We start from the raw sequence: 18,265 nt of genomic DNA on the forward strand, positions 1-18,265 counted from the left end.
CGTGAATTATTATGTGTGTTGAGCTTCTTGGTGGACGGACAAAAGTATGGCTAAGCGTGTTTTGAGACTGGATTGTAATTTGGTGTGGCATGACACAAGGAGCACATGAGCGTGTCCTAGTGTGGCTAGACGGTGTTAAGGGTGTATCATGTTGCTGCTGAGCAGTTATTTGTGGTTGTGTTTTATTTTTGATTTTTATGGATTGATCATAGCATAAGGTTTAGTGGATGCTCAGGAGAATGCTGTGTTGAGAGCTGGACATTGTTTTATGACAGATCCAGGGTGTAATTTGAGGTTTTATTGCATTGTATATTTGTGGTTTCCTGAAGACCCTCAACTTGATTGGCAGGCTTATCATTACTTGCTTATGTTTTTGGTGCACAGTATTTGCTGTATAACATCATAGAACACCAAGGTTTGATGTGTAGCATGCGGTACAGACATATTAAGCTGTCTTTCTTGCACGGGTATCTGGGAGTTGTTCTATTTGTGGCTCTTTCTGTGAAAAGTCAGTGTTGGATGGCTCATCCATATTTTGCATGCAAGGGTTTGTTTTATTTGTTTTGCTTAGTGACAGTATCTTAAGCATGGATGAAAGCATTGCTGTTAAACATACATTTTTTGTTTGAATCAATTTATAAATTTTTCTTTTATTACATCATAAACAAATAGTTTAGCAGCATCATCAAGTACAATTACAACTGTGATGTGACGCACTAGTGGCTAATCGGTTCACTGGGACAGAGCATCTATTTGACATCAGGGAATGCTACAACTGTCAGATCAGACATATCACAGTTTATGCGTGTCTTTCGGAACTAAACACAATGTCGTAAATGTTAAACACACAATCTATGAATGACACCCACTTGGTCAGGTGTTTTGAGGGGATTCCAGTGTCCCCTTCATGTTGGTGTGTTGTCAGTGACTAACATTGTTCTTTCCTCTTGGTTACTGTGCACTGTCCTGCAGTTAAGAAATAAACTCTCCTCACAGGAGATCCAGCAGTTTGCGGTGCTGCTCCACGAGTACCGGAAAGGCATGGCCGTTCGAGATTATTGTACAGACCTTTTGCGACTCTATGGGGACAAGAGAAAGTTCCTTCTCCTAGGTAACGTCTATACATTTCTACTTGGAGGTTTATTACTCGTTTGCCTACTCAAAATTGGGCTTTTGGCTGGACTCTTCACTTAAAGGTGTCACGTGTACAATTAAATATTCATATATATTTTGACAGCATGGTGAGGAGATATGAGTAAACTGTTATGCTATCCCTTTCTTTGCTTCAGTGTGAAATATGCCCTCAACACCAGAGTATCTCAGCAGGAAGGATAATATGGCATAGTCAGGTTATCTTCAGTTGTGGAACAGAACAAACTTTGTCAGTGTCTCACTTGAAACCTTCAGTCTACTAATGTCAGAGGTCAGACATTACTTGCTGTATCCTTTAGGCTTGCATCCTGTTAGCTTTCAAGTAGCCTGTAGTGTCCAACTGAGTGGAAGGGGCATTGCAGAAGGAAGTGTAGGATATGTTCTACAGTCCTGCTTGTACCAAATACCCTATAATCTGGCCTCGCATCTTTCTATTTCTGCTCCTGTAGGATTGAGGCCTTTCATCCCTGATCAAGACATCGGCTATTTTGAAAGCTTCTTGGAGAGCATTGGGATCCGTGAAGGTGGAATACTGACTGACAGCTTCGGAAGGATCAAGCGAAGCATGAGCAGCACATCGGCCTCCGCGGTGCAGAGCTACGACAGCTGGTCTCTGCACTCTGAAAGTGAGTGCTTCAACCGGATGATCAATAACATTACCCATGACATTCAGGCTCTAGCACATGATGAGGAAGATGAGGATGGTGTGGAGGAGGACAACTTCTTATAGCTGTAGTAGGTTTTGCCTATCACTTGTCAATGATGGCAGCTGAGAGTGATGGGCATTCACTAGTCACTTTTTACTGTTTCCTGCTGGTAAAGTTGTTGATCAATGTGCTGAGAATCTTCCAAGAATCTGTGCTCAACACTGCTCTTTGGAGACACATAGAAACTCCTATCAATAGAATGATCCCTTATTCTACACTGGTCAAAGAGGACACAAGTGTCCAACCCAAATCAAACATTCCCTTCTGGTCATTCAGGATGTAGGCTCTTAGCAGCCACCAGAGAGGCCACCAGAGACTTTTGAATTACACCATTGAGGATATGATGAGGATAATGTGAAGCCTTATTTTTGATGCTGAGGAACCCAGAGTTTTGATTTGTCCCTGTTGCTGGAAAGGTGAGATTTTGTTGGTGTCTCTGACAAAACTTCGGACTTATTGTACTCAGCCACTCAACTCAAGCAAACTAAAGTCTCAGAAAGGCCAAACAGTCAGTGTTTCACTCCTGAAACAGATATAAGAATTTCCTTGAAGGGCCCAACCATGAGCAGTGGATTTGGGCAGAATGAATGGTGCTAACAACATGTGGTGGTTTTTGTAATTATTTCATCAAAATGAGGTTTTCTCATTGTTGTGATCAAGCATGGTCATCCCTCCGGACTTTTGAAACTCACTGGGAGTAATGATCAGCGACCTGATATGTATGACAGCTACAAGAATTGATGGTTCCTCTGTCCCACAGTTTTCGTGTGTGCAGAGATCATCAGACAACCATAGTGATTTGAGCTGTGTACTGGCCTGCTGAGGCAGGAGTGCTGAGGGAGCCTGGCTTACATCACCAATTCCAGCTCCAAAGTGATTAATTTCCTTTCTCCCAGGCAGAGATAAGTTTGTACAAAGGGACGCTTACAGGTGTTCACCATTACCAGTCATCTGTGGTGTCCCCCAGTGTTCTATACTTGCACTTTTTATGGTCCATCTCTACACAGAAACCCCAGTAGCCCTGATACCACACAAGGACAAATCCATCAACATCCATCATGGCTTTTTTTCTAAACTGTAATCCAACAAAGACCTAGATTGTATGCCTCAGTGGTCACACATGTAGACCACAGATCTAGGGTTTGTTCATTGGAATTAACCTTGAGGATCTTCTTCCATGCCACACCTCTGACATCATGCCCTTTGCTTCTATATGAGCATCTACTTACTTTCATGGACTACATCAGGATAACAGCCTAGACTGTCTAGTTCCAACTCTGTGTCCTATAAAGAATCAATCCCCCAGCAACTTCATTTCTACCACCCAGGGTTGCAACTGCTGCCCCTGACTTTCTCTTTGATATGGCTAGTAGTGCCCTTGTTACTGTTAGTTTAAGTCAAAAGGGCTGCAGCAGATATAGGAACATAACACAACTCAAGGGCACCTGATTGCTTCCTTTTGTTTTCTCTCCATGGACTTCAGAAATCTCCTCAGCAGCAAGTAAAAGTTTGTTAAGAGAATAATTGGGCAGGTGAATCAACCCTCTGTTGTCACTGCCGCTAGATGGGACATGATGTCACTTCTGCTACTTCTGGCTCTTTGAAGAATCAATGTCCATGCTGAAAGCCATTCTTCATGCCTCAGTGTTCCTAAGTGTTACTGACAGAATCAGATTTACGTGATCACTACATCTTGAAAATAGCCACACTTGCTCCCACAAACTGCCTGTATCCAAAACCGAAACTATCTATTAGACAAACCCCACATCTGTCTGCATCCCCACTACCTATAATCAGTCCATTCACTGTAAGTATCCTGAAGTCCCAAAAAGAAGGCCCACAGACCCTTGTATCCTACTCATCTCAAGATCCCCCAACATCCGTAAATGAGCTTCCCCTGCATATTAGACTCTATCCTTCTGAACAGGGCTTTCCTAAAGAACTAATGACACATCTCTCCAACTCCTTCCTGCACCCCACTGGCTGAGTGGCCTTGACACTCAAATCCCTTCTGTCAGACCATCCAGGTTCTCCTAGAATCCACAGTAAACACAAAAAACATCCTAATCCATACACTACTCGCTCCACTTCACATTCCCCCGCAAAACAAAGGTTTCTTTGGATGCTGATCAGTGCATATTCCCTAGTATGACATTCTACAGACATTGCTGATACAACTACAGTGCACAACAATGACTCAAGTTCGATCTCTTAAAGTCAAGTCAGTTCCTCCCATACATACAACCTTCGCATCATCACTCCGTTAGGCATACACGAGACTAGTGGAGCCCTCACAGTCCTTCTCATGTCTTTTAGAAACTGACCCCTTCTGGAATAAAAAACCCAACTCCAGAGAATTCTAAGTTGCTTTTTCCTCCTCCTAGCCTGCCTGATAGCAGGCTTCTGTCTGATCTGCAGACCTCTAATCCTGATACAGCAAAGACTTTATTAAAGGAATCACTTACCTCTTCACTATATTACAGGATGAGGCACTTCACCCATTCAATAAATCATTTAAAACATTTATTTTTCCTCAGTCTTTCCTTTTCATGTGCTCAAAAAGTTTTAACGAGCCTTGCAACCATGGTCCAGATTGCAACAAATGCTGGCACACTCCTCCACTCACCGAACAGCACACTGCATAGATGCATTAACCAAAAGAATCCCCACACTACAAAACCAATGCCCTGCAATCTGGTTCAGCTGACAACTTCCTGATAGCAAGTATCCATCTCTAAAGAAGAGAAATCGTGTAAAATCACCTCACAAGTTAACACAGTACGTATGAAAAGTCTCTGCTCTGTATAGAAACTTTAAACTGACCACAGGCAACACAACATACTACAAATGAACAATCATCACAGCTTCCAACAAGAGAAAAACCACTATGAAATCAGCTTGTATAGATATCCCTCTCTATAGATAAATGTAACACCATCAACCTATTCTTAATAGGAAAGATTGACAGTACTTCTATAGCCCAAAGCACTTGCTATTGTACCTCCAGTCTTTTCATACAACACCAAAGATGTTCATAATGCTTTCAATCAAATATCATATCACCACCTCGAAGTTCTCAATGCATCCACTATTCAAGAAGATATTATACGATCAACCATCATAGACATCCTTAACAGAGAAGTACATAGTCATCAACATTCTCAACGTTTCACAAGGCATTCTCCTGTACATACTCAAATTATACAGATGCACCCAACACTGAAAAATATCAGCCTGGACCACAACAATCTGATCATGCAGTGACCCAGTATAGAACTAAGGGCCAGATGTAGCAAAGGGTTTTACCCATTCTGTGTCTATGGGAAAATGTGTTCGTACATATGGCCCTAAATTCCTTGAAAATATAATTGAGAGTGCTGTTGTCACTCAAATATAAGTCTACTAACAACAATTATTTCTTGCACAGCTACCAGCCTAGCTTCTGACCTGTACAGAATCAGTGCCCAACAAAGTCAGGATTAATGCGGTTATCACTGGCAAAAAACTAACCCCAGATGTTGGAAGGGATGCAACCAGAAGCTTGAGACTTAACATGCTCGGTGTGATTGTCCTTTTCTGGGAAGACGTTTTTGAAAGCATTTTGGGAAATGTTTATATACGCCATATCAGAAGATCTGGTAGTAACAATAGTGGGATTGACCCTGTCTGACTACTCAGGTACCATTAAAATAGGCTGGCCCTATTGTGGCAATGCCTTTTAGTGGTAAAACTGCCAATTGCTTCCCAGTGGAAAAAAAGAGATCCACCTTATGTAACTCATTGGCACTGGAGGCCGTGGGATATCTTGGTGATGGAACTGTTGACTACTAACATCAAGAAGGAGCATCTAAAATTTAATGTGATCTGGAAACCTTTGGGTCTCCTGACCCAAGCACCGAAACCCCGTTTGCAAGCACTCGATTGGTTTAACCCCTTCTGTGCCGAGGACGTAGTGGTTACGTCCTTCGGCACAGTGCTGCTGTGCCGAGGACGTAACCACTACGTCCTTGGCACACAGCCCAGAGGGAGCGCTCTCGCTCCCTCTGTGTGCTTCCCCCCACTCCCCCAAAGTCAGGGATGGAAGGGGAAGCCCTTCCCCTCCCACCCCCCCTGTGACGTCAGCGCGCGAGCGCGCACTGATTAGTCACAGGGTCTCCCCCATCGCGCTGGAAGCAGAGCTTCCAGCGCGATTGAAAGAGAAATGCTTTTGCATTTCTCTTTCAATCCCATGGGGGAGGCCCCGAGAGGCTTCAAAGGGAAGGAAATGTATTTCCTTCCCCTTGAAGTCTCTCACAGGGTTTCAAAAGCCGGATTGCTTGCAATCCGGCTTTTGAAACCCCACTAGACACCAGGGATTTTTTTTTTTTTTCAATGAAACTGTCAAAAGGGAGCGACCCCTTGGGCAAGGGTCGCTCCCAGGGGGGGCATTTTTTTAGGAAGGCCTTTTCTGCCCCCCCTGGGGGCAGATTGGCCTATTATTAGGCCGATCTGCCCCCAGGGGGGGCAGAAACCTCTAGGCACCAGGGATATATATTTTTTTTTTTTTGTGATGTTTTCTTTTTTTTTAGGTAGGGAGCGACCCCTTAGGCAAGGGTCGCTCCCCTAGGGGGCAATATATATTTAGGCCATTTCTGCCCCCCTTGGGGGCAGATTGGCCTATTTTGATGAGGCCAATCTGCCCCCAGAGGGGGGCAGAAACCATTAGACACCAGGGAGTTTTTTTTTTGGCGCAAATTTCACGCAACAGGAGCGACCCCTTGGGCAAGGGTCGCTCCCGGGGGGGCATTTTTTTGGGAAGGCCTTTTCTGCCCCCCCTGGGGGCAGATCGGCCTATTATTAAGCCTTTTCTGCCCCCAGGGGGGGCAGAAACCTCTAGGCACCAGGGATCATTTCTTTTTTTTTCTTTTTGTTATGTTTTCTTTTTTTTTAGGTGGGGAGCGACCCCTTAGGCAAGGGCCGCTCCCCTAGGGGGCAAATTATATTTAGGCCATTTCTGCCCCCCTTGGGGGCAGATTGGCCTATTTTGATGAGGCCAATCTGCCCCCAAGGGGGGCAGAAACCATTAGACGGCAGGGAGTTTTTTTTTTTTGCGTTACTTTCACGCAAGGGGAGCGACCCCTTACGCAAGGGTTGCTCCCTTGGGGGGGGGGGATTATTTTAGGCCATTTCTGCCCCCCTGGGGGGTAGATCAACCTATTTTGATTCAGCTGATCTGCCCCCAAGGGGGGCAGAAACTACTAGGCACCAGGGATTTTTTTGTTTTTTTGTTTTACAGATGGGGAGCGACCCCTTGGACAAGGGTCGCTCCCCTGGAGGGGCAAAATGTATTTAGGCCATTTCTGCCCGCTTTGGGGGCAGATCGGCCAATTTTAGGTAAGGGTCGCTCCCTTGGGGGGGGTAGGGGGGGCAAAATTATTTTAGGCCATGTCTGCCCCCCCTGGGGGCAGATCGGCCTATTGGTATTAGGCCGATCTACCCCCAGGGGAGCAGAAACCTCTAGGCGCCAGGGCAAATTTTTTTTGTGTGTTTTTTTTTTTGTTTGTTTTTTTTTTTTTTAGAGATGGGGAGCGACCCATCAGGCAAGGGTCGCTCCCCTGGGGGGCAAATTGTATTTAGACCATTTCTGCCCCCCTTCGGGGCCGATTGGTCGATTTTAGGTCAATCTGCCCCAAGGGGGCAGAAACCACTAGGCACCGGGGATTTGTTTTTTGGCGCCAATGTCACGCAGGGGGAGCGACCCCGTAGGCAAGGGTCGCTCCCGGGGGGGGTGGGGGTTCGGGGGGCATTGGCCTATTATTAGGCCGATAAATAATAGGCCGATCTGCCCCCAGGGGGGGCAGAAACCTGTAGGCGCCAGGGAAAATTTATTTTTTTGTTGTTTTTTTGTTTTTTTAGAGATGGGGAGCGACCCATCAGACAAGAGTCGCTCCCCTGGGGGGCAAACTGTGTTTAGACCATTTCTGCCCCCCTTGGGGGCAGATTGGTCGATTTTAGGTCAATCTGCCCCAAGGGGGCAGAAACCTCTAGGCACCGGGGATTTGTTTTTTGGCGCCAATGTCACGCAGGGGGAGCGACCCCGTAGGCAATGGTCGCTCCCGGGGGGCTGGGGGTTCTGGGGGCAAATTTATTTTAGGCCATTTCTGCCCTCCCCTGGGGGCAGATCGGCCTATTTTTAGGCCGATCTGCCCCCAGTGGGGGCAGAAACCTGTAGGCGCCAGGACAAAACATTTTTGTGTGGTTTATTTTTTCGTTTGTTTGTTTTTTTAGAGATGGGGAGAGACCCACCAGACAAGGGTCGCTCCCCTGGGGGGCAAACTGTATTTAGAGCATTTCTGCCCCCCTTGGGGGCAGACTGGTCGATTTTAGGTCAATCTGCCCCCAAGGGGGCAGAAACCACTAGGCACCGGGGATTTGTTTTTTGGCGCCAATGTCACACAGGGGGAGCGACCCCGTAGGCAAGGGTCGCTCCTGGTGGGGGTTGGGGATGCAAATTAATTTTAGGCCATTTCTGCCCCCCCTGGGGGCAGATCAGCCTATTATTAGGCCGATCTGCCACCAGGGGGGGGCAGAAACCTCTAGGCGCCAGGGCAAATTTTTTTTGTGTGTTTTGTTTTTGTATGTTTGTTTTTTTAGAGATGGGGAGCGACCCATCAGGCAAGGGTCGCTCCCCTGGGGGGCAAACTGTATTTAGACCATTTCTGCCCCCCTTGGGGGCAGATTGGTCGATTTTAGGTCAATCTGCCCCAAGGGGGCAGAAACCACTAGGCACCGGGGATTTGTTTTTTGGCACCAATGTCACGCAGGGGGAGCGACCCCGTAGGCAAGGGTCGCTCCCGGGGGGGTTGGGGGTTAAATTTATTTTAGGCCATTTCTGCCCCCTCTGGGGGCAGATCGGCCTATTATTAGGCCGATCTGCCCCCAGGGGGGGCAGAAACCTGTAGGCGCCAGGGCAATTTTTTTTTGTGTGTTTTTTTTTTTGTGTGTTTTTTTAGAGATGGGGAGCGACCCATCAGACAAGGGTCGCTCCCCTGGGGGGCAAACTGTATTTAGAGCATTTCTGCCCCCCTTGGGGGCAGATTGGTCGATTTTAGGTCAATCTGCCCCCAAGGGGGCAGAAACCACTAGGCACCGGGGATTTGTTTTTTGGCGCCAATGTCACGCAGGGGGAGCGACCCCGTAGGCAAGGGTCGCTCCTGGTGGGGGGGTGGGAGTTGGGGATGCAAATTTATTTTAGGCCATTTCTGCCCCCCCTGGGGGCAGATCGGCCTATTATTAGGCCGATCTGCCACCAGGGGGGGAGGCAGAAACCTCTAGGCGCCAGGGCAAATTTTTTTTGTGTGTTTTTTTTTTGTATGTTTGTTTTTTTAGAGATGGGGAGCGACCCATCAGGCAAGGGTCGCTCCCCTGGTGAGCAAACTGTTGATTTTAGGTCAATCTGCCCCAAGGGGGCAGAAACCACTAGGCACCGGGGATTTGTTGTTTGGCGCCAATGTCACGCTGGGGGAGCGACCCCGTAGGCAAGGGTCGCTCCTGGGCAGGGGGGGTTTGGTGGGGTGGGGGGTCAAATTTATTTTAGGGCATTTTCCCCCCCCCCTGGGGCCGGCTGAGCTAGAGGCCAAAATCCACAGGTAGGCACTTTGCAAAAAACACCTCTGTTTTCTGTGAAAAAATATGTTGTGTCCACGTTGTGTTTTGGGCCATTTCCTTTCGTGGGCGCTAGGCCTACCCACACAAGTGAGGTACCATTTTTATGGAGAGACTTAGGGGAACGCTGGGTGGAAGGAAATTTGTGGCTCCTCTCAGATTCCAGAACTTTCTGTCACCGAAATGAGAGGAAAAAGTGTTTTTTGGCCAACTTTTGATGTTTGCAAAGGATTCTGGGTAACAGAACCTGGTCAGAGCCCCGCAAATCACCCCATCTTGGATTCCCCTAGGTCTTTAGTTTTCAAAAATGCGCTGGTTTGCTAGGTTTCCCCAGGTGCTGGCTGAGCTAGAGGCCAAAATCCACAGGTAGGCACTGTTTTCTATGAAAAAATGTGATGTGTCCACGTTGTGTTTTGGGCCATTTCCTGTCGCGAGCGCTAGGCCTACCCACACAAGTGAGGTATAATTTTTATCGGGAGACGTGGGGGAACGCTGGGTGGAAGGAAATTTGTGGCTCCGCTCAGATTCTAGAACTTTCTGCCACAGAAATGTGAAGAACATGTGTTTTTTTAGCTAGATTTTGAGGTTTGCAAAGGATTCTGAGTAACAGAACCTGGTCCGAGCCACACAAGTCACCCCATCTTGGATTCCCCTAGGTCTCTAGTTTTCAGAAATGCACAGGTTTGGTAGGTTTCCCTAGGTGGCGGCTGAGCTAGAGGCCAAAATCTACAGGTAGGCACTTTGCAAAAAACACCTCTGTTTTCCTTCAAAAATTTGGCTGTGTCCACGTTGCGCTTTGGGGCGTTTCCTGTCGCGGGCGCTAGGCCTACCCACACAAGTGAGGTATCATTTTTATCGGGAGACGTGGGGGAACGCTGGGTGGAAGGAAATTTGTGGCTCCTCTCAGATTCCAGAACTTTCTGCCACAGAAATGTGAGGAACATGTGTTTTTTTAGCCAAATCTTAAGGTTTGCAAAGGATTCTGGGTAACAGAACCTGGTCCGAGCCACACAAGTCACCCCATCTTGGATTCCCCTAGGTCTCTAGTTTTCAGAAATGCACAGGTTTGGTAGGTTTCCCTAGGTGGCGGCTGAGCTACAGGCCAAAATCTACAGGTAGGCACTTTGCAAAAAACACCTCTGTTTTCCTTCAAAAATTTGGCTGTGTCCACGTTGCACTTTGGGGTGTTTCCTGTCGCGGGCGCTAGGCCTACCCACACAAGTGAGGTATCATTTTTATCGGGAGACGTGGGGGAACGCTGGCTGGAAGGAAATTTGTGGCTCCTCTCAGATTCCAGAACTTTCTGCCACAGAAATGTGAGGAACATGTGTTTTTTTAGCCAAATTTTGAGGTTTGCAAAGGATTCTGGGTAACAGAACCTGGTCCGAGCCACACAAGTCACCCCATCTTGAATTCCCCTAGGTCTCTAGTTTTCAGAAATGCACAGGTTTGGTAGGTTTCCCTAGGTGGCGGCTGAGCTAGAGGCCAAAATCTACAGGTAGGCACTTTGCAAAAAACACCTCTGTTTTCCTTCAAAAATTTGGCTGTGTCCACGTTGCGCTTTGGGGCGTTTCCTGTCGCGGGCGCTAGGCCTACCCACACAAGTGAGGTATCATTTTTATCGGGAGACGTGGGGGAACGCTGGGTGGAAGGAAATTTGTGGCTCCTCTCAGATTCCAGAACTTTCTGCCACAGAAATGTGAGGAACATGTGTTTTTTTAGCCAAATCTTAAGGTTTGCAAAGGATTCTGGGTAACAGAACCTGGTCCGAGCCACACAAGTCACCCCATCTTGGATTCCCCTAGGTCTCTAGTTTTCAGAAATGCACAGGTTTGGTAGGTTTCCCTAGGTGGCGGCTGAGCTACAGGCCAAAATCTACAGGTAGGCACTTTGCAAAAAACACCTCTGTTTTCCTTCAAAAATTTGGCTGTGTCCACGTTGCGCTTTGGGGCGTTTCCTGTCACGGGCGCTAGGCCTACCCACACAAGTGAGGTATCATTTTTATCGGGAGACGTAGGGGAACGCTGGGTGGAAGGAAATTTGTGGCTCCTCTCAGATTCCAGAACTTTCTGCCACAGAAATGTGAGGAACATGTGTTTTTTTAGCCAAATTTTGAGGTTTTCAAAGGATTCTGGGTAACAGAACCTGGTCCGAGCCACACAAGTCACCCCATCTTGGATTCCCCTAGGTCTCTAGTTTTCAGAAATGCACAGGTTTGGTAGGTTTCCCTAGGTGGCGGCTGAGCTAGAGGCCAAAATCTACAGGTAGGCACTTTGCAAAAAACACCTCTGTTTTCCTTCAAAAATTTGGCTGTGTCCACGTTGCGCTTTGGGGCGTTTCCTGTCGCGGGCGCTAGGCCTACCCACACAAGTGAGGTATCATTTTTATCGGGAGACGTGGGGGAACGCTGGGTGGAAGGAAATTTGTGGCTCCTCTCAGATTCCAGAACTTTCTGCCACAGAAATGTGAGGAACATGTGTTTTTTTAGCCAAATCTTAAGGTTTGCAAAGGATTCTGGGTAACAGAACCTGGTCCGAGCCACACAAGTCACCCCATCTTGGATTCCCCTAGGTCTCTAGTTTTCAGAAATGCACAGGTTTGGTAGGTTTCCCTAGGTGGCGGCTGAGCTACAGGCCAAAATCTACAGGTAGGCACTTTGCAAAAAACACCTCTGTTTTCCTTCAAAAATTTGGCTGTGTCCACGTTGCGCTTTGGGGCGTTTCCTGTCACGGGCGCTAGGCCTACCCACACAAGTGAGGTATCATTTTTATCGGGAGACGTGGGGGAACGCTGGGTGGAAGGAAATTTGTGGCTCCTCTCAGATTCCAGAACTTTTTGCCACAGAAATGTGAGGAACATGTGTTTTTTTAGCCAAATTTTGAGGTTTGCAAAGGATTCTGGGTAACAGAACCTGGTCCGAGCCACACAAGTCACCCCATCTTGGATTCCCCTAGGTCTCTAGTTTTCAGAAATGCACAGGTTTGGTAGGTTTCCCTAGGTGGCGGCTGAGCTAGAGGCCAAAATCTACAGGTAGGCACTTTGCAAAAAACACCTCTGTTTTCCTTCAAAAATTTGGCTGTGTCCACGTTGCGCTTTGGGGCATTTCCTGTCGCGGGCGCTAGGCCTACCCACACAAGTGAGGTATCATTTTTATCGGGAGACGTGGGGGAACGCTGGGTGGAAGGAAATTTGTGGCTCCTCTCAGATTCCAGGACTTTCTGCCACAGAAATGTGAGGAACATGTGTTTTTTTAGCCAAATTTTGAGGTTTGCAAAGGATTCTGGGTAACAGAACCTGGTCCGAGCCACACAAGTCACCCCATCTTGGATTCCCCTAGGTCTCTAGTTTTCAGAAATGCACAGGTTTGGTAGGTTTCCCTAGGTGACGGCTGAGCTACAGGCCAAAATCTACAGGTAGGCACTTTGCAAAAAACACCTCTGTTTTCCTTCAAAAATTTGGCTGTGTCCACGTTGCGCTTTGGGGCGTCTCCTGTCGCGGGCGCTAGGCCTACCCACACAAGTGAGGTATCATTTTTATCGGGAGACGTGGGGGAACGCTGGGTGGAAGGAAATTTGTGGCTCCTCTCAGATTCCAGAACTTTCTGCCACAGAAATGTGAGGAACATGTGTTTTTTTAGCCAAATTTTGAGGTTTGCAAAGGATTCTGGGTAACAGAACCTGGTCCGAGCCACACAAGTCACCCCATCTTGGATTCCCCTAGGTCTCTAGTTTTCAGAAATGCACAGGTTTGGTAGGTTTCCCTAGGTGGCGGCTGAGCTAGAGGCCAAAATCTACAGGTAGGCACTTTGCAAAAAACACCTCTGTTTTCCTTCAAAAATTTGGCTGTGTCCACGTTGCGCTTTGGGGTGTTTCCTGTCGCGGGCGCTAGGCCTACCCACACAAGTGAGGTATCATTTTTATCGGGAGACGTGGGGGAACGCTGGGTGGAAGGAAATTTGTGGCTCCTCTCAGATTACAGAACTTTCTGCCACAGAAATGTGAGGAACATGTGTTTTTTTAGCCAAATTTTGAGGTTTGCAAAGGATTCTGGGTAACAGAACCTGGTCCGAGCCACACAAGTCACCCCATCTTGGATTCCCCTAGGTCTCTAGTTTTCAGAAATGCACAGGTTTGGTAGGTTTCCCTAGGTGGCGGCTGAGCTAGAGGCCAAAATCTACAGGTAGGCACTTTGCAAAAAACACCTCTGTTTTCCTTCAAAAATTTGGCTGTGTCCACGTTGCGCTTTGGGGCATTTCCTGTCGCGGGCGCTAGGCCTACCCACACAAGTGAGGTATCATTTTTATCGGGAGACGTGGGGGAACGCTGGGTGGAAGGAAATTTGTGGCTCCTCTCAGATTCCAGAACTTTCTGCCACAGAAATGTGAGGAACATGTGTTTTTTTAGCCAAATTTTGAGGTTTGCAAAGGATTCTGGGTAACAGAACCTGGTCCGAGCCACACAAGTCACCCCATCTTGGATTCCCCTAGGTCTCTAGTTTTCAGAAATGCACAGGTTTGGTAGGTTTCCCTAGGTGGCGGCTGAGCTACAGGCCAAAATCTACAGGTAGGCACTTTGCAAAAAACACCTCTGTTTTCCTTCAAAAATTTGGCTGTGTCCACGTTGCGCTTTGGGGCGTCTCCTGTCGCGGGCGCTAGGCCTACCCACACAAGTGAGGTATCATTTTTATCGGGAGACGTGGGGGAACGCTGGGTGGAAGGAAATTTGTGGCTCCTCTCAGATTCCAGAACTTTCTGCCATAGAAATGTGAGGAACATGTGTTTTTTTAGCCAAATTTTGAGGTTTGCAAAGGATTCTGGGTAACAGAACCTGGTCCGAGCCACACAAGTCACCCCATCTTGGATTCCCCTAGGTCTCTAGTTTTCAGAAATGCACAGGTTTGGTAGGTTTCCTAGGTGGCGGCTGAGCTAGAGGCCAAAATCTACAGGTAGGCACTTTGCAAAAAACACCTCTGTTTTCCTTCAAAAATTTGGCTGTGTCCACGTTGCGCTTTGGGGTGTTTCCTGTCGCGGGCGCTAGGCCTACCCACACAAGTGAGGTATCATTTTTATCGGGAGACGTGGGGGAACGCTGGCTGGAAGGAAATTTGTGGCTCCTCTCAGATTCCAGAACTTTCTGCCACAGAAATGTGAGGAACATGTGTTTTTTTAGCCAAATTTTGAGGTTTGCAAAGGATTCTGGGTAACAGAACCTGGTCCGAGCCACACAAGTCACCCCATCTTGGATTCCCCTAGGTCTCTAGTTTTCAGAAATGCACAGGTTTGGTAGGTTTCCCTAGGTGGCGGCTGAGCTACAGGCCAAAATCTACAGGTAGGCACTTTGCAAAAAACACCTCTGTTTTCCTTCAAAAATGTGGCTGTGTCCACGTTGCGCTTTGGGGCGTCTCCTGTCGCGGGCGCTAGGCCTACCCACACAAGTGAGGTATCATTTTTATCGGGAGACGTGGGGGAACGCTGGGTGGAAGGAAATTTGTGGCTCCTCTCAGATTACAGAACTTTCTGCCACAGAAATGTGAGGAACATGTGTTTTTTTAGCCAAATTTTGAGGTTTGCAAAGGATTCTGGGTAACAGAACCTGGTCCGAGCCACACAAGTCACCCCATCTTGGATTCCCCTAGGTCTCTAGTTTTCAGAAATGCACAGGTTTGGTAGGTTTCCTAGGTGGCGGCTGAGCTAGAGGCCAAAATCTACAGGTAGGCACTTTGCAAAAAACACCTCTGTTTTCCTTCAAAAATTTGGCTGTGTCCACGTTGCGCTTTGGGGTGTTTCCTGTCGCGGGCGCTAGGCCTACCCACACAAGTGAGGTATCATTTTTATCGGGAGACGTGGGGGAACGCTGGGTGGAAGGAAATTTGTGGCTCCTCTCAGATTCCAGAACTTTCTGCCACAGAAATGTGAGGAACATGTGTTTTTTTAGCCAAATTTTGAGGTTTGCAAAGGATTCTGGGTAACAGAACCTGGTCCGAGCCACACAAGTCACCCCATCTTGGATTCCCCTAGGTCTCTAGTTTTCAGAAATGCACAGGTTTGGTAGGTTTCCCTAGGTGGCGGCTGAGCTAGAGGCCAAAATCTACAGGTAGGCACTTTGCAAAAAACACCTCTGTTTTCCTTCAAAAATTTGGCTGTGTCCACGTTGCGCTTTGGGGCATTTCCTGTCGCGGGCGCTAGGCCTACCCACACAAGTGAGGTATCATTTTTATCGGGAGACGTGGGGGAACGCTGGGTGGAAGGAAATTTGTGGCTCCTCTCAGATTCCAGAACTTTCTGCCACAGAAATGTGAGGAACATGTGTTTTTTTAGCCAAATTTTTAGGTTTGCAAAGGATTCTGGGTAACAGAACCTGGTCCGAGCCACACAAGTCACCCCATCTTGGATTCCCCTAGGTCTCTAGTTTTCAGAAATGCACAGGTTTGGTAGGTTTCCCTAGGTGGCGGCTGAGCTACAGGCCAAAATCTACAGGTAGGCACTTTGCAAAAAACACCTCTGTTTTCCTTCAAAAATTTGGCTGTGTCCACGTTGCGCTTTGGGGCGTCTCCTGTCGCGGGCGCTAGGCCTACCCACACAAGTGAGGTATCATTTTTATCGGGAGACGTGGGGGAACGCTGGGTGGAAGGAAATTTGTGGCTCCTCTCAGATTCCAGAACTTTCTGCCACAGAAATGTGAGGAACATGTGTTTTTTTAGCCAAATTTTGAGGTTTGCAAAGGATTCTGGGTAACAGAACCTGGTCCGAGCCACACAAGTCACCCCATCTTGGATTCCCCTAGGTCTCTAGTTTTCAGAAATGCACAGGTTTGGTAGGTTTCCTAGGTGGCGGCTGAGCTAGAGGCCAAAATCTACAGGTAGGCACTTTGCAAAAAACACCTCTGTTTTCCTTCAAAAATTTGGCTGTGTCCACGTTGCGCTTTGGGGTGTTTCCTGTCGCGGGCGCTAGGCCTACCCACACAAGTGAGGTATCATTTTTATCGGGAGACGTGGGGGAACGCTGGCTGGAAGGAAATTTGTGGCTCCTCTCAGATTCCAGAACTTTCTGCCACAGAAATGTGAGGAACATGTGTTTTTTTAGCCAAATTTTGAGGTTTGCAAAGGATTCTGGGTAACAGAACCTGGTCCGAGCCACACAAGTCACCCCATCTTGGATTCCCCTAGGTCTCTAGTTTTCAGAAATGCACAGGTTTGGTAGGTTTCCCTAGGTGGCGGCTGAGCTAGAGGCCAAAATCTACAGGTAGGCACTTTGCAAAAAACACCTCTGTTTTCCTTCAAAAATTTGGCTGTGTCCACGTTGCGCTTTGGGGCGTTTCCTGTCGCGGGCGCTAGGCCTACCCACACAAGTGAGGTATCATTTTTATCGGGAGACGTGGGGGAACGCTGGGTGGAAGGAAATTTGTGGCTCCTCTCAGATTCCAGAACTTTCTGCCACAGAAATGTGAGGAACATGTGTTTTTTTAGCCAAATCTTAAGGTTTGCAAAGGATTCTGGGTAACAGAACCTGGTCCGAGCCACACAAGTCACCCCATCTTGGATTCCCCTAGGTCTCTAGTTTTCAGAAATGCACAGGTTTGGTAGGTTTCCCTAGGTGGCGGCTGAGCTACAGGCCAAAATCTACAGGTAGGCACTTTGCAAAAAACACCTCTGTTTTCCTTCAAAAATTTGGCTGTGTCCACGTTGCGCTTTGGGGCGTTTCCTGTCACGGGCGCTAGGCCTACCCACACAAGTGAGGTATCATTTTTATCGGGAGACGTGGGGGAACGCTGGGTGGAAGGAAATTTGTGGCTCCTCTCAGATTCCAGAACTTTCTGCCACAGAAATGTGAGGAACATGTGTTTTTTTAGCCAAATTTTGAGGTTTGCAAAGGATTCTGGGTAACAGAACCTGGTCCGAGCCACACAAGTCACCCCATCTTGGATTCCCCTAGGTCTCTAGTTTTCAGAAATGCACAGGTTTGGTAGGTTTCCCTAGGTGGCGGCTGAGCTAGAGGCCAAAATCTACAGGTAGGCACTTTGCAAAAAACACCTCTGTTTTCCTTCAAAAATTTGGCTGTGTCCACGTTGCGCTTTGGGGCGTTTCCTGTCGCGGGCGCTAGGCCTACCCACACAAGTGAGGTATCATTTTTATCGGGAGACGTGGGGGAACGCTGGGTGGAAGGAAATTTGTGGCTCCTCTCAGATTCCAGAACTTTCTGCCACAGAAATGTGAGGAACATGTGTTTTTTTAGCCAAATCTTAAGGTTTGCAAAGGATTCTGGGTAACAGAACCTGGTCCGAGCCACACAAGTCACCCCATCTTGGATTCCCCTAGGTCTCTAGTTTTCAGAAATGCACAGGTTTGGTAGGTTTCCCTAGGTGGCGGCTGAGCTACAGGCCAAAATCTACAGGTAGGCACTTTGCAAAAAACACCTCTGTTTTCCTTCAAAAATTTGGCTGTGTCCACGTTGCGCTTTGGGGCGTTTCCTGTCACGGGCGCTAGGCCTACCCACACAAGTGAGGTATCATTTTTATCGGGAGACGTGGGGGAACGCTGGGTGGAAGGAAATTTGTGGCTCCTCTCAGATTCCAGAACTTTCTGCCACAGAAATGTGAGGAACATGTGTTTTTTTAGCCAAATTTTGAGGTTTGCAAAGGATTCTGGGTAACAGAACCTGGTCCGAGCCACACAAGTCACCCCATCTTGGATTCCCCTAGGTCTCTAGTTTTCAGAAATGCACAGGTTTGGTAGGTTTCCCTAGGTGGCGGCTGAGCTAGAGGCCA

The 18,265-nt window shown here is 47.7% G+C and overlaps 1 protein-coding gene and 1 long non-coding RNA gene across 2 annotated transcripts in view; one reads left to right on the top strand and one right to left on the bottom strand.

Moving 5' to 3' along the window:
* CCM2L (CCM2 like scaffold protein) overlaps positions 1-4,746 on the top strand; it is a 38,250-nt gene extending 33,504 nt beyond the window's left edge. The window contains exons 9-10 of the mRNA XM_069243375.1: positions 973-1,111; positions 1,602-4,746. Coding sequence (XP_069099476.1) covers positions 973-1,111; positions 1,602-1,882 — 420 coding nt within the window. The 3' untranslated portion in view covers positions 1,883-4,746. The remainder of the gene's footprint in view (positions 1-972; positions 1,112-1,601) is intronic.
* LOC138303875 (uncharacterized) overlaps positions 1-18,265 on the bottom strand; it is a 140,255-nt gene that overhangs the window by 95,626 nt on the left and 26,364 nt on the right. The gene's annotated exons all lie outside the window — the stretch shown is intronic.

This window comes from Pleurodeles waltl, chromosome 7 (genome assembly GCF_031143425.1).
Source record: "Pleurodeles waltl isolate 20211129_DDA chromosome 7, aPleWal1.hap1.20221129, whole genome shotgun sequence".
NCBI classification, from domain to species: domain Eukaryota; kingdom Metazoa; phylum Chordata; class Amphibia; order Caudata; family Salamandridae; genus Pleurodeles; species Pleurodeles waltl.